Source organism: Lithobates pipiens, unplaced genomic scaffold (genome assembly GCF_037356315.1).
Source record: "Lithobates pipiens isolate NorthernLeopardFrog02 unplaced genomic scaffold, aLitPip1_a1.2 Scaffold_3, whole genome shotgun sequence".
Lineage (NCBI taxonomy): Eukaryota > Metazoa > Chordata > Amphibia > Anura > Ranidae > Lithobates > Lithobates pipiens.
Window position 1 is genome coordinate 55,679,154 of NW_027507790.1, and position 13,385 is coordinate 55,692,538.

General features: G+C 43.5%; 1 protein-coding gene across 2 annotated transcripts in view; it reads right to left on the reverse strand.

Annotated features, from left to right (window-relative positions):
- GOLGA3 (golgin A3) overlaps positions 1-13,385 on the reverse strand; it is a 173,973-nt gene that overhangs the window by 88,051 nt on the left and 72,537 nt on the right. For both annotated transcript variants that reach the window (XM_077461724.1, XM_077461723.1), the window contains exons 8-12: positions 12,070-12,272; positions 11,834-11,971; positions 11,308-11,469; positions 10,561-10,929; positions 10,269-10,346 (exon numbers count right to left, since the gene is read on the reverse strand). In XM_077461724.1, the coding sequence (XP_077317850.1) occupies positions 10,269-10,346; positions 10,561-10,929; positions 11,308-11,469; positions 11,834-11,971; positions 12,070-12,272 (950 nt within the window). The remainder of the gene's footprint in view (positions 1-10,268; positions 10,347-10,560; positions 10,930-11,307; positions 11,470-11,833; positions 11,972-12,069; positions 12,273-13,385) is intronic.

Here is a 13,385-nt window from a genome sequence, read left to right on the forward strand (position 1 = left end):
CGTCCCGTGAGACGAGCGTGGGGATGCCCGCGGCGATCGAGTCCGCGGGTCCCGCGACCGGACTCACGGCCGCGACCGGACTCACGGGGGTCCCGACCAGCGCGGGAGCGCCACCGGCGGCGCGCTCCCGATGGCAGGGCGGCATTGAATATTGGACATACATGTACGCCAATATGCCTGCCCGTGCCATTCTGTCGACGTACATCGTTGTGCGCTGGTCGGGAAGTGGTTAAAGAAAGGTGAACTTAGGCAGCTACATATAAATTTAAAACCTTTGCTGATAACTTTCTGTCAAACGAAGATAATGCTGTAAACTGATTAGTTGTACCTGCTGTACTAGCACACAGCTGTTCTGTGGCATCTTCTTAAAAAAATACTATGACAAGTCTGGACACAGCGTACAGCAGCTTCAATATATTAAGTACCCAGGCCTTATCATTAAATTCTTTTGAGTATCAAATCATTTTCAGTTTCTTTTTTAACAATATCTCAGTTGCGCAAAATACACATTTTAGCATTTGTAGTCTACCCTAATGTACATTTGGCATGGATTTATTTGCTATCAAAATTGTCTCCCAGCTGGCTAGGCCCATTATGCTCCAATATTCCCCCACTACACAAGACGTACTCAAAGAAAAGGAGGATAAAGGGGAAATCTAAGGCGACGAAGAAGGGTGAGCCTGGGGGAGCTATAGAACAATTTTTAATACTACCCCAACTAATCTCCCCTGCTCCAAAGATGGCGGAACCGCGTGGGGAGACAAGCGTGGCCCAAACTGAGGAACACCAGCCTGCATCCCCTGCTGCTTCAGTGGAATCAGATTCTTATTCAGACACTTCTGCTGCCCCCTGATCCTAGACCCAGCCGCCCAGCTCCAGGAGGATCTGAGGAAAAGCAGAACTATGAGCACTTCTTAAAGCCCAACCAAAGCCGACCAAAGCCGACACAAAGTCCCTTATCGGCCACCTGGAGGCACAGCAAGGACATTCAAGAAGGGGAGAACTGGGATCCCTATCCTCTAGGCTAACCGCAGGAGAGACATCAGTGACCGACCTTGAGTGGCAGATGTCTACATTAGAACACCTACAAGAGGCCCACATAGACCCCACAACAATGCTGCAACTGCATCTAGAAGAAATTGAAGACAGAAGCAAGGGGGAATGATCTCCGCCTACGAGGTTTCCCAGAGGCGACAGGACTGGAGGACCTAGCCGCAATGGCTACAGACATCTTCCGCAGACTCCCAGCTCGCTCCCCAGCTTCCCCCGAGACTGGAGTTTGACCGGATCCACAGATCGCTGTGCACGCGATCCACGGATCCTAACAGACTGTGAGATGTCATATGCCGCCTCCACCGCTATTCCCACAAGGAATGCATCATCCGCAAGGCTTGAGAAGCGGGAGACATGGACTTCAAAGGGGCACTCGTTAAAATTTTACCAGACCTCTCCCGAGACGTGCCATGCTCTGTCCAATCTTGGAACTAGCCCGCCAGCAAGCAACCACCTACCGCTGGGGATACCCACTGTCGGTATTCTTCAGAAAGGAACAGCGGACATTCAATCTTCCTTCAAGAGACCTGCCAGCCCTATTCATGTTCCTAGGCACGGCTCCTATCAGGATCAAGAACTGGCCAACAGGCAGCCGCTCTGGCCCGCTGACCTCGCAGAGAAATCTCCAGCCGTGCCCGCAGAGGAGTTGAAGCAAGCACTCCCCCTCCATGCGGTAGTGACCATTGCTTCCCCCCCCCCCCCCCCAGTTTAAACCTAGTTTTTTTTTTCCCCATACGTTACATCACTACCCTGAGCGGCTCTCCCAGACTCTACCCGATATGCCCCACTATCCGGATTTAAGAGCAGCTTACTGGAAACAATCGTGAGGCGTTAGCCACCTCCACAGTTCGGGGGATGAGGGGTCTGACTCGCTGTGTATATTGAATGGGGTTGGGCCCCTCGTTCCAGTTACACCCAACTTTTCACTGTTGCCATTGGTTATGCGTTTATATTCATTATAGTCTTACAGGGATGTAAATGTACTATGTCTGCCTGAAATATCCAGGAGGAGCTGATATAAGCATTGATGTTAGATGACCCCCCCGGATGTCTACACCAGGATTGTATAACCAGTGAGGCAGGAAGATGCATACATTTTTATATTCGAGAGTCTCTAGCACCGGCTGGTGTTGAGGCTGATGTGATGATATGATATCGTGGCTTGGGGTCTCTGGGTGCGGCAAATTATCTGATACGGATACTCAGTGGGCGCTGAGCGATATCCCGCGTGGGCCTCGAGTTGGTAAGCCTTTCTCACCCCCACACCCAATTTGTGGGGGACGTGGGGACCCCGAGAGTCGGGTGCAAGGAGCCAAGTGTCTCTAGCTCCACTAGTCTGCTTGGGCAGGATGGGTCATCTCCAGATACTCCCCCACATAGGCCAGCACATCCCTCATCCAAGTTTGGTCGAGCTGTGCTAGTGCAAGCCTACTGCTTGCTATTGTTAGTTTTTCCTTCCATCCCCCTGCGGTTCAATTATTCACCTTTAAGTCTTTTCAGTTCACACTGTGCTCCCTTAAGTAGAGTCTAAAAATACACTCAATAAATGCGAAGGGTTTGAACACGCCGGAGAAACGTATGCTGATGAATGACTTAAAATGAGCGCAGGTAGATATAGCCTTTATTCAAGAAACTCACTTTAAAGAGGACCGGCTGCCGGTCCTCCAAAACCGATTCTTCCCCATAACCTATCATTCTACTAACAAAAGTAAATTTAGAGGGGCTTCAATACTTCCATCTAGTAGACTACCTTGGACCCATCGAGACTCCATGGTGGATGAGGGACGATTTACGTTCAAAGGTCTGGTAGGTGACGCACAATTGACGCTAGCGACCATATATGCCCCAAACGACCATCAAGACATTTTCATACAACACACTCTAAGCTCTCTAAATGCCAAGGTGGCCAACTGATCCTCAGGGGTGGGGGGGGGGGGGGATTTTGCCGTCCCCCTCTCCCCTAATGTAGACACTTCCTTGGGATCATCATCCATCCCGACAGGTTCCCGTAAACTAATTGCCCAGATTCTACACAAAAGCTTAGTTGGTCGACGTGTGGTGCCTTCAGTACTCGGGAGAAAGGGATTATATGTTCTACTCTCCTCCCCACAAACTATACACAAGAATAGATGTTCTCATTCCCCGCGGCCAACTCCAATGCAGTTAAGGACTCTTCCATTGGCCATAGGACGTGGTCTGACCATGCCCCTATAGGACCTATGTACTCTCAACCCCTCTCACAGAAATCGATTTTGGCGTCTAAACGAAAGCCTCCTACAGAGGCCAGAGGTCCTGGAGGAGGCAAATAGGGAACTAAAATTCTACTTTCAAACTACAGCAGACTGCGTACCGGGAGTGGTGTGGGAGGCTCACAAGGCGGTCATTATGGGTATCTTTATAAAATACAGCGCTTGCATTAAAAAATAGAGAGAAACATTTGGAGCTACTTCTTACCAAACTCCACACTACTGAGTCACAACATAAAAGTTTCCCTGGTCCCCTCCTAGAGGCTGAACTCGCCTCCCTCTACAATCAAATCAACAACATCCTCAGCTATAAGGCAGTGCTTCAAAAATGCCATCTTAAAACATATGAATCCGGAGATAAATGTGGGAAAATCCTTGCCAGAGCAGTCAGCGACGTTAAAATACAAACCTACATCCCTCACATCAAGACTCCAACCGACACAAAGGTCAAGCTATCCGAAACAAATCGCTAAAACTTTTAGGGACTATTATGAGACCCTATACAATTTACCGGGCCAGCCCAGAGCGAAAACCATGATAGAGGAGTACCTATCATCCACCCAGATCCCTACACTGACACCAGACTGTATAGCCGAACTGGACGCCCCGATCACACCAGAGGAACTGGAACTACAACTTAGCTCAACTAAGCCAGGTAAGGCCCCTGGGCCAGACCATCTCACACTTCAATACTACAAAAAAACTTTACTCCTGACCTTTAGCCCCCATATGGTGACTCTCTACAATGACCTAGGGAAAAACAGCTGCCTTCTCCGGCAATACACTATGGGCACACGGTAATCCCTAAGGAGGGTAAAGATCCGACAGCATGCAGTAGCTACAGACCCATCTCCCTTCTGAACACCGGTCTTCAGCTGTTCACCAGGATTTTAGCGACCCGACTAGCCCGTCATCTGCAAACTCTGATCTACCTTGACCAAATGGGCTTTATCCCCACTAGGGAAGCTAGGGACAGCACAAATAAAGTACTGAATCTGATGGATGCAGCTAACCAAACCCATACAACCTCCATCTTTATTATTATATTATTATTATACACGATTTATATAGCGCCAACAGTTTATACAGCGCTTTACAATGTATAGGGGGGACAACACAATTACAGTACAGTTCAATACAAAAAGGTACAGGAGGGCCTTGCTCGTACAGCTTACACATGAACATTCTAAAGGGAGGGGGTGGTGGTACAAAAAGGTAATAGCTGCAGAGAATGATTTGATGGGGGTGGCTAGGGGATAGTTAGGTGGGTGTGGGATAGGCTTCCCTGAATAAATGAGTTTTCAGGGATCTCCTAAAGGTGGACAGGGTAGGGGCTGATCGGATATACTGGGGCAGGGAGTTCCAGAGGATGGGAGAGGCTCTGGAGAAGTCCTGAAGTCGAGCATGGGAGGAGGTAACAAGGGAGCTAGAGAGCAGGGGAGGAGAGGAGGGGACGATTTTGGCGATCTCTGCAGATGAGGTTGGCAATGTAGATGGAAGCGCCTTTGTGAATGGCCTTGTATGTTATAGTTAGCATTTAGAATTTTACACGATGGGGTAGGGGGAAGCCAGTGAAGGGATTGGCAGAGAGGAGCAGCAGTCACGGATTGGTTAGTGAGGTGTATTAGTCTAGCAGCAGAATTCATAATAGCCTAAAGGGGGATAGCCTGCTTAAGGGTAGGCCATTAAGTAGAGAGTTGCAGTAGTCAAGGCGGGAAATAATCAAGGAGTGAATAAGTTGCTTTTTTCTGGAGATGTTGTGGAGGTTAAGGCGGCAGGATTTTTGGATGTGTTGGATAGGGGAGGAATTTGAATGTTGGATATCTCCTTGTGAATTGTGTCAATTTTGCTATTGAAATGGTTGGCAATCTGTTGAGCGGTAAGAAAGTCTGTGGGTGGGGACAGTGGGGGGAAAAGTAAGGAATTAAGGGTAGAAAAGAGTTGACAAGGTTTGCCTGAGAGGGTTTTGATGAAAGTGTTGTAATAGGTTTGTTTAGCAGTGTGGAGGCAATAGTTGTATTTGAGAAGGGCAGATTTGTAGAGGGTATCTTTATAAATACTGACACAGAAAAGGCTTTCAAATGGGTCAATTGGAACTATATGTTCACAGTCCTTAAACACATAGGACTAGGGGAGACTATGACTAAATGGATTGCATACATTTATTCAAACCCTACTGCACAGGTCAAAACGAATGGAATACTTTCGGATCCCCTATCAATTGCGAATGGGACTATACAAGGCTAACCGCTGTCACCACTCCTTTTTGCCCTATCATTAGAGCCGTTTCTATGTCAAGTTCGAACTAACCCAGACATTCAAGGCCTTACGGTTGGAGACACCCAATACAAAGTCTCTGCAGATGATTTACTTTTCTCCCTAACTAACTCATCGATCTCTCTCCTGAACCTCCTCAGAGAGTTTGATACTTACAGAACCATATCTAACCTGATTTATTATAATAAATTTTCAGAAGTTATGGGAGTAGAGATATTTCCAACCACTATATCAACACTCCACTCCAATTTTAATTTTAAGTGGACATCTACTACCCTAAAATACCTGGGCACCTCCGTCCCGACCTAACCCATACCTTTAACCTGAACTTCCTACCCCTACTGATTAAAACCCAGATCTTACTAGAATCATGGCACAAGGGCCTCCACTCCTGGTTTGGCAGATGTATGTAACCTTATTAAGATGTGAATTCTACCCAAGTTACTCTACCTGCTGCAGGCACTCCCAATCTTAATCCCAACGCAGTTTTTTTTAGACAAGTACATACCCAGTTCAATAAATTCATATGAGCAAATAGGAAACCTTGTTAACCCCGCACACTACTATTCCTCCCTAAGCTTAATGGAGGTCTAGCGGTTCCCGATGTGCATAAATACTACCAAGCCACAAATCTAGGTAGAATTATAGACTGATGCCGTCATAAGGACTCAAAGCTCTGCATGGAGATAGAACAAGCCCAAACACCAGTGCCACTACAGGGAACTATTTTGTGCTATGATCACTTACCAGCACGTCTGAAGAAACACCCACTAATAGGGTAAACACTTCGCAAAGGATCGCAAACTTACCTTACACAATCACTATCCACACCTAACTATACGCTATATCCCATTCTAGGGAACTCACAATTTTCCCCCAGGTTAAACCTTCAGGTTAGAAATGCACTACACATAGCAAACCACACATGAGCACAACATTTTCTGAAAAATTATTTGTGGCCCTCGCTGGAGACTTTACAAATCGAAACAGGTCCCTTTAAACTGCCTTTTTGGACCACCATCCAACTAAGGCATTTCCTTACATCCGTACCAAATCCGCAAAGCTATAGCAGACCCCTAAAGACATTTGAGGAATACTGCTTGAAAGAAGGTACGTTTCCGAGGGTTTTATCCATAATGTATAACCTCCTGACATCCGACGGGACACTCATCCCTGCCCTTCTTAAGTAAATGGGGAAAGCAGAAAAGTGCGGGAGACAAACTACAAGCTCCTAACAAGGTGACACCTCAACCCATAAGCGCTACATACTTATCACCCAAACACGCCAGCACTTTGCTGGAGGTGCCAGGGAGACAGGGGCATGCTACTACATGTATTGTGATCCTGAGCAAAGTTTTCCCATTTTTGGTCCACAGTAGGAACAATTATTCAAAAGTTCACAGAATACAATGTCCCAGATGACCCAGCCTTCTTCCTACTACATGCCTCCACTATATCAACTATAAGATAGAAAAAAAAATGGATTGTATATCACCTACTGAATGCCGCAAAATCCTGTATCTCACTTTATTGGAAAAGTCAAACCCCACCAACGATGGCCAGTTGGATACGGAAAGTAGAGGAAATTCGTAAAATGGAAGACCTAGAGCTCACCATGCGACACCAACAGGAAAGTATAACAAGACAGGCACTCTGGAATCCGTTCATTCTCTCGCCCCAAGAACCTCTTGACAAGGCCGATACCCCCTACAAGCCTACGTTCCAAGACCGTCCTGAATCAACCAGGGCCCTACCATACACCCATTTTATGAGCCCCAATGCTATACCCCCCTTTCCCAACATTCCACCCCCCCTTTCCCCCCCCCCACCGGCTTCTTCGCTTCCTACTGCAGGCCCCCACCCAGATGATGTGGGGGACGTTTTGGGGAGCGGGGGAGGAGGAGGAGTAGAGGAGCGGGAGGAGAGAGGGCGATGGGAGAGGAGATAGAGAGTGGCCTACGCTTCCTCTCTCCCGTCGACGCTCTCCAACTGATACTCACTGATAGAGAAGGCTTCTGCCATTCAATACCGATGCAGGAAGGGTTTCTTACTTGTTAAACAACCAAATGTACATATGAAACCTTGTCTTTTCTCTTTCATCTTATGTTGATGGTGATTATGACTTCCCTTTTTTATGCCTGCATTTTCTTAACCCACATTGGGCGTTCATAAAAAAAACTATATTTGAAAAAAAAAAAAATTATATAACATTAGTGCGACTTTCACAAAATGTAATAGACGTAAACTAACTGAATGTATGCATTTTATTTTAGGAGAGCCTTATTCCCCTTTTACTATTATATGGGCGTGCACACGGTAACATAAATTGTTACCGTACATTATATTCACTTGCATGAGCATTTGAGGCTTGGGCAGTGAAGGCAAAGGTCATAACATTGTGCTCACTTACCAGTACACAAATATGTCATCCAACATCATTGTTGGGACCTGGGAATTAATCTGAGGAGGAAATATTATTTATCACACACACACACCCAGCAAAACCACTGGTACATTAATTATGCGTGAATAGAGATCAAGTGTTCCCAGGCTATTTACTCTACAGGTTGAAAGCAATTCATTTTTTAAAAAAACGGTTTGTGAAAGTACCACATTTTTGGCACTAGATGGAGCTGATAATCACAGGAAATATAAAAACACTCCTATGCCTCGGTTTTATTTTTTTAACACTAACTTTGTTTTACACTTTTTTCCAAACACTAACTTTGTTTTACACTTTTTTCCACTAAACTGCGCTTAGACTGAAGTGATGAAGTAAATAAAAGAGGTACAGAGTCTTTGAGCACAATCTAACTATATGTACCCCTAATCAGTATATTCCTTGTGCTTAATTCTCCCTTAACATTTCATTAAAATGTAACTTCAGTTTTGTTGAGAAAAATGCATTCCCCTCCATGTGATCTATAAACACTGCAAGGGTTTTACAAAACTATGTTGCAAATTTCTGCATTTGGCCTTGTAGGTAGCAAGGTGACTTCCACTGAAGTCAAAAGGGACCATGCCGCAACTGCGAGTAAAACACTTGGCTTGTGGCTGTGGTGCAGAGTATCAAAACAAAATCCAGCCTTGGAAGGAAAAGAAAAATGGTCAGTCAGAATATGGCACAGAAGGAAGCCACAGCTCTATCTGTGGTTAATTGCTTTTCAGAAAAGGTGGTAGAGGCTGACGCCCATCTAAACAATGCATCTCTCCGTTCTGAAGAAATTGCTGTTTGTTTCACAATGTCTTTTGCAGACTGATTCCTGAGATGGTTTGTCTTCATTATAACCACCTGAACAAATCTCATTGTTGTAATGAGGAAAGATGCAATTTGTCCCTTGACGGTGATCCAGACCAGACTGGAGAAAGGAAAGTATTCGTACCACACAGTACTTTCAAGGATAGACTTTCCTAGCCTTGGACCATGCAAACAAAGCCTTACAGGTGTGATGATACACTATAGACTCTCTTGTGATTTGAACTGTAGAGAGATGAGCAAAGCTGAGAGTCTCTTGCCTCTCAGGACCTGGGCTTGCCAATGACTGAGAAGCAGGGTTGTGCCCCCTGAGACAGCAGATCTGGACATTTCAGAAGGGCCCATGGAAAATCTGACTGGACTCAGAGTATGACTATAACATCCTCCTGGGCCAATTCTGTGCAATGAGAATAACTGAGACACCCTCCATCACAATCCTATGGAAGAAATGAGGGAGAAGCTTTGGAGGGGAAAGAGTATATCAGGCTCCACTGAGCCTACAGTGGTCATCACAGCATCCACTGCGAAAGCAGCAGGGTGTCCCTGGACCTGAAGACATACCTGTATAGTTTGCAGTTGAACCTGGATGCCAGAAGGTCCACATCTGGTGTTCCGGCTTGAAACACCTCTGGGCGACTGAAGCAGTCTGTCAATTTTCCACGCAAGATGTACATACCAGCCATGGCAGTTGTGATAACCTTCCGAGTCACAGGGAGAAAGGTTTACCACCAACCTAGTGCTGAATGGGACATCCACTATGCCAGGAAGAGTCTGGCCTTGCTGGTCAGGTGCCTGGGATGATCCAGAGACTTATTCGGCTTGTCCTACACAGCCAGCATTAAGCAGAGATTTGAGGGGCCACATTTTTTTACATTTAGAAAGAAAGCATTAGGCATGCCAATTTCCCCCATTGTATCTAAGTAGTTTATTAGGAATTCAGTACTTATAGGAGTTAGGAATCGTTTTACATAGAAATTTATTGGCAACGAAAGGACTATAATTATCATCGTTGCCATATATTTTGGGAATACTATAAAAAAAATGTAATAATAAATATTAACGTAAATGTATTCGGTTTTTAACCCTTTCCTGCACCATTTGCCGATAGTCTCCCTACACCAGCTGGATCCTTGCTGATCTTGTAAGAAGCTGTAGGAATTGATGTTCGTTCTACACTTATGCAACTTGTGGAACTTATGGACCAACAGAACATTTATTAAGTTTTAGATTATATTATGTGCACTACTTTAGTATAATTTTATTGTTAACTCTTTAGGAAAGGTCATTTTTCCCCACTATAATAATTATAATTGTGGCAATTATTTTTTAACAAACGTTATTGCGAGTTTTTCTTTTAATCAGCAAAACATGGTCTGTATATGGAAATGGTTAATAGTATACACAAAGTGGTGAATACACTACAGAAAAATGCTTACTTTTTGCTGGACAAATTGTTCTTTCACTTTCTGGGTCTGTTTTTTTAAAGTTGCATTCTCTTGCTGCAATACCTCCACCTACAGAGTATTAGAAAATTCTGTAAAGATTTTGTAATTGCATGTAAAAAATAATGACTCAGCACTTTGTGACCATATCCTAGTTATCATTTTTCACATTATCATCTTTTCACATTTTTCTGTATGTCAAAGTATGAAAAAAAATCAGCACCAGCATTTAGAGATGAATCCATGAGCTAAACAAAATCTGAAAAAGTTTTTCAAATGTAGTCACCTGTCCAGATTTGAATGCAAGGTCCTGGCGCAACTGTTCCAAAATTTCTGCCGCAGCTTCAGTCCCTTCTTCCAAACATTTGGCTCCTTGGTCTAAACTTTCTTGTTCCACCTTGGCAGTCTGCAATGCCACTTCTAAAACAATCTTCTGATTTTGTAGATACTGAATTGTGTCATCCTTCGAAGAAACATCATTCTGAAGCTCCACAAGCCTGGCCTCAAGTTCATCATACCGCATCTGAAGGTCATTTAGTGTCTGGTCTTTGGTATGAAGATTTTCTTGTGTTGATGTGAGCTGTTTCAGGATTTCAAGATGTTCTTGCTGGAGAACTTCAAGCTGCAGATCTTTCTGATGCAAATTTAGCTTCACCTAACACAAGATATGAACAGAAAACTAAATTAAACCATGGACCTCTCTCTTCATTATAATCTACAATTCCAACCCATAAATGTTAAGGTACTTTCCTAAGAAAAATCACGGGGCTGCCAGTGCTAACCTTTTTTTCTGAAATAATAGTTGCTTGGCTGTTATGCATACCTACTGTCATAAATATTATCTGAATCAATGACCCAGAAGTGTATATATAACAAAAAAGATAGCAGTCCTTACTAGCATTTTTTGATGACTCAAAACAGTGACCAAGAATGTCAGCATGGCAGCTTGGCTACATTGGAGAATAAGTCATGGCCTCCATGTCTCTCACAGGCAAGGTTTTCTTTGAACCAGTCAAAAATATAGGAATCAAACCTGCTCTATTTCACGTTCCAAAGCAACTGCAGAATCTGCTAGCTTCTGCAACTGCTCTCGTTCATCCTCAAACTCCTCAAGTTTTTTTTGAAGATCTTCTTCCACCATGTTCTTTGCTTCCTGTATCTGATGAAAAGCAGCCTCCTGATCCAACATGTCAGCCTGAAAATTAAAAACAAAATAAAGTCACTGCCTACACAAAGTTCAAGTCATAGTAAAGCAAGTCACTTTTTTTAATGAAGGCATATACAATAAAACAAGATGTTTCTGCAATGCAGAGGTGTTTTTTTTATGAACAGGTTTTCAGAACAACTATGCATGACAGTAAACTAAACTAATAAAAAAAAAAAAATTCAGAATAAAATGTTTAAATCGGCATGTTTAATTTTACTTATGAAATTTGGATTGGATGTATGCAAAAACATCAGTATATTAGGAAAAACACAATGCAGAAGACCTATTTATGCAGTCTCCCCCTTCTGTGACAGTAGCAGAGTGAAGAATTTGTAAACAAAACGTGGCCTACCTCAATATTCTGGAGTTGTACAGCAATGCGCTCTTTTTCCTTAATTGTCCTGTGCTGTGTCTCTGTCAGTTGATGTGAGAGCGTCACATTTTCTATTTTAAGGTGCTCTAAAACCCCAGCTTGGGTCATTTGTCCAGCCTATGGGGGCATGAAGCAGAGTGATAATTATGTTATAATCAACCATAATACAAATTTCATACAATGCTAAATGTGCTAGCACCAGGATAAGCATATACCTGTATGTTTGCCATCTCGCTCTGTAGTCGGACCCGAGCTTCTTGAGCCAATGTGAGCTGTTGTTGGTACCACTCACGTGCCTGTTGCAAAGATGATATTTCTGCTTTTGAGGCTTTGAGCTTGTTAGTTAGTGTAGTACGATCCAGTTGCACTTGCTGTAGCTGGTACTGTAGTGAAACCGTCTTCTGTCGCAGATCATGAACTATGTGAAACAAAAACATGTGTGTAAAGTTATATGTACTTTTTCTATCTACTATGCTACGGTAAATCCCAATATTCATAATTCTGGATATTTTAGTCAATACAATGTTAAATCTTCCATATTATACTCACATGAAAAATAAATAAAATTCATCAACTTGCATTAGGCTGAAGTTAAGCTCTAAAAATAAAGTCATTCTAAAGGCCAATTTCTTTTAATTGAAATAAAAAATAAGATATACTTACCTGCTCTGTGCAAGGATATTGCACAGAGAGGTCCCTTACATTTTTTGGCAGTCCCCTACTGGCATGGTCAGCTCCATCTTCCAGACGGTGTGCCCATAGCAAGTTGCATGCTATGGGGGAACTGGTGCGGGCAGACTCTCGGGTCGGGCTGTGTGCATTCAAAGACACTCCTAGTGCTGGTAAACCAAGCCATTCCCCCAAGTCCCCCCTCATAGGAGTCTGACTGACACAGCAGCAGTGGTAGCTATGGCTCCCCCACTTCTTGTGTCTAATGTGAGAGCAGGAAGTGCAATAACGATTATGTAGATAGGACAGCATTAGTAAAGTGACAGAAAACAGGTAAGTGTTTAGGGATTGGGTGGAGTGTTTTTTACCTAAATGCAGGGAATGCCATTAGACATTAGGACCATAGGATATGGGTGTTCACCGCTCTAAGACAATCATCCCTCTTAGGATAAGCTGTCTCTACAAACAGGTTGGGTGCCAGCTCTGTTTTCAACAGAGACATAGGAACAAAATAATGCTGGATAGCCGCAGTCCAATATTCACCTTTATTTTGTAAAAACAGAGTTCAAAGCATGATAAGTGGATACAGACCAATTGCATAGCTACTGCGCTTCACACCGGATATGGCGCGTAATCATAATATATATATATATATATATATATATATATATATATATATATATATATATATATATATATATATATATATATATATATATATATATATATATATATAATTATTATTACACATTATTTATATAGTGCCAACAGTTTACGCAGCGATTTACAATGTATAGGGGGACAAAACAATTACAGTACAGTTCATTTAGATGGGTGTGGGATAGGCTTCCCTGAATAAATG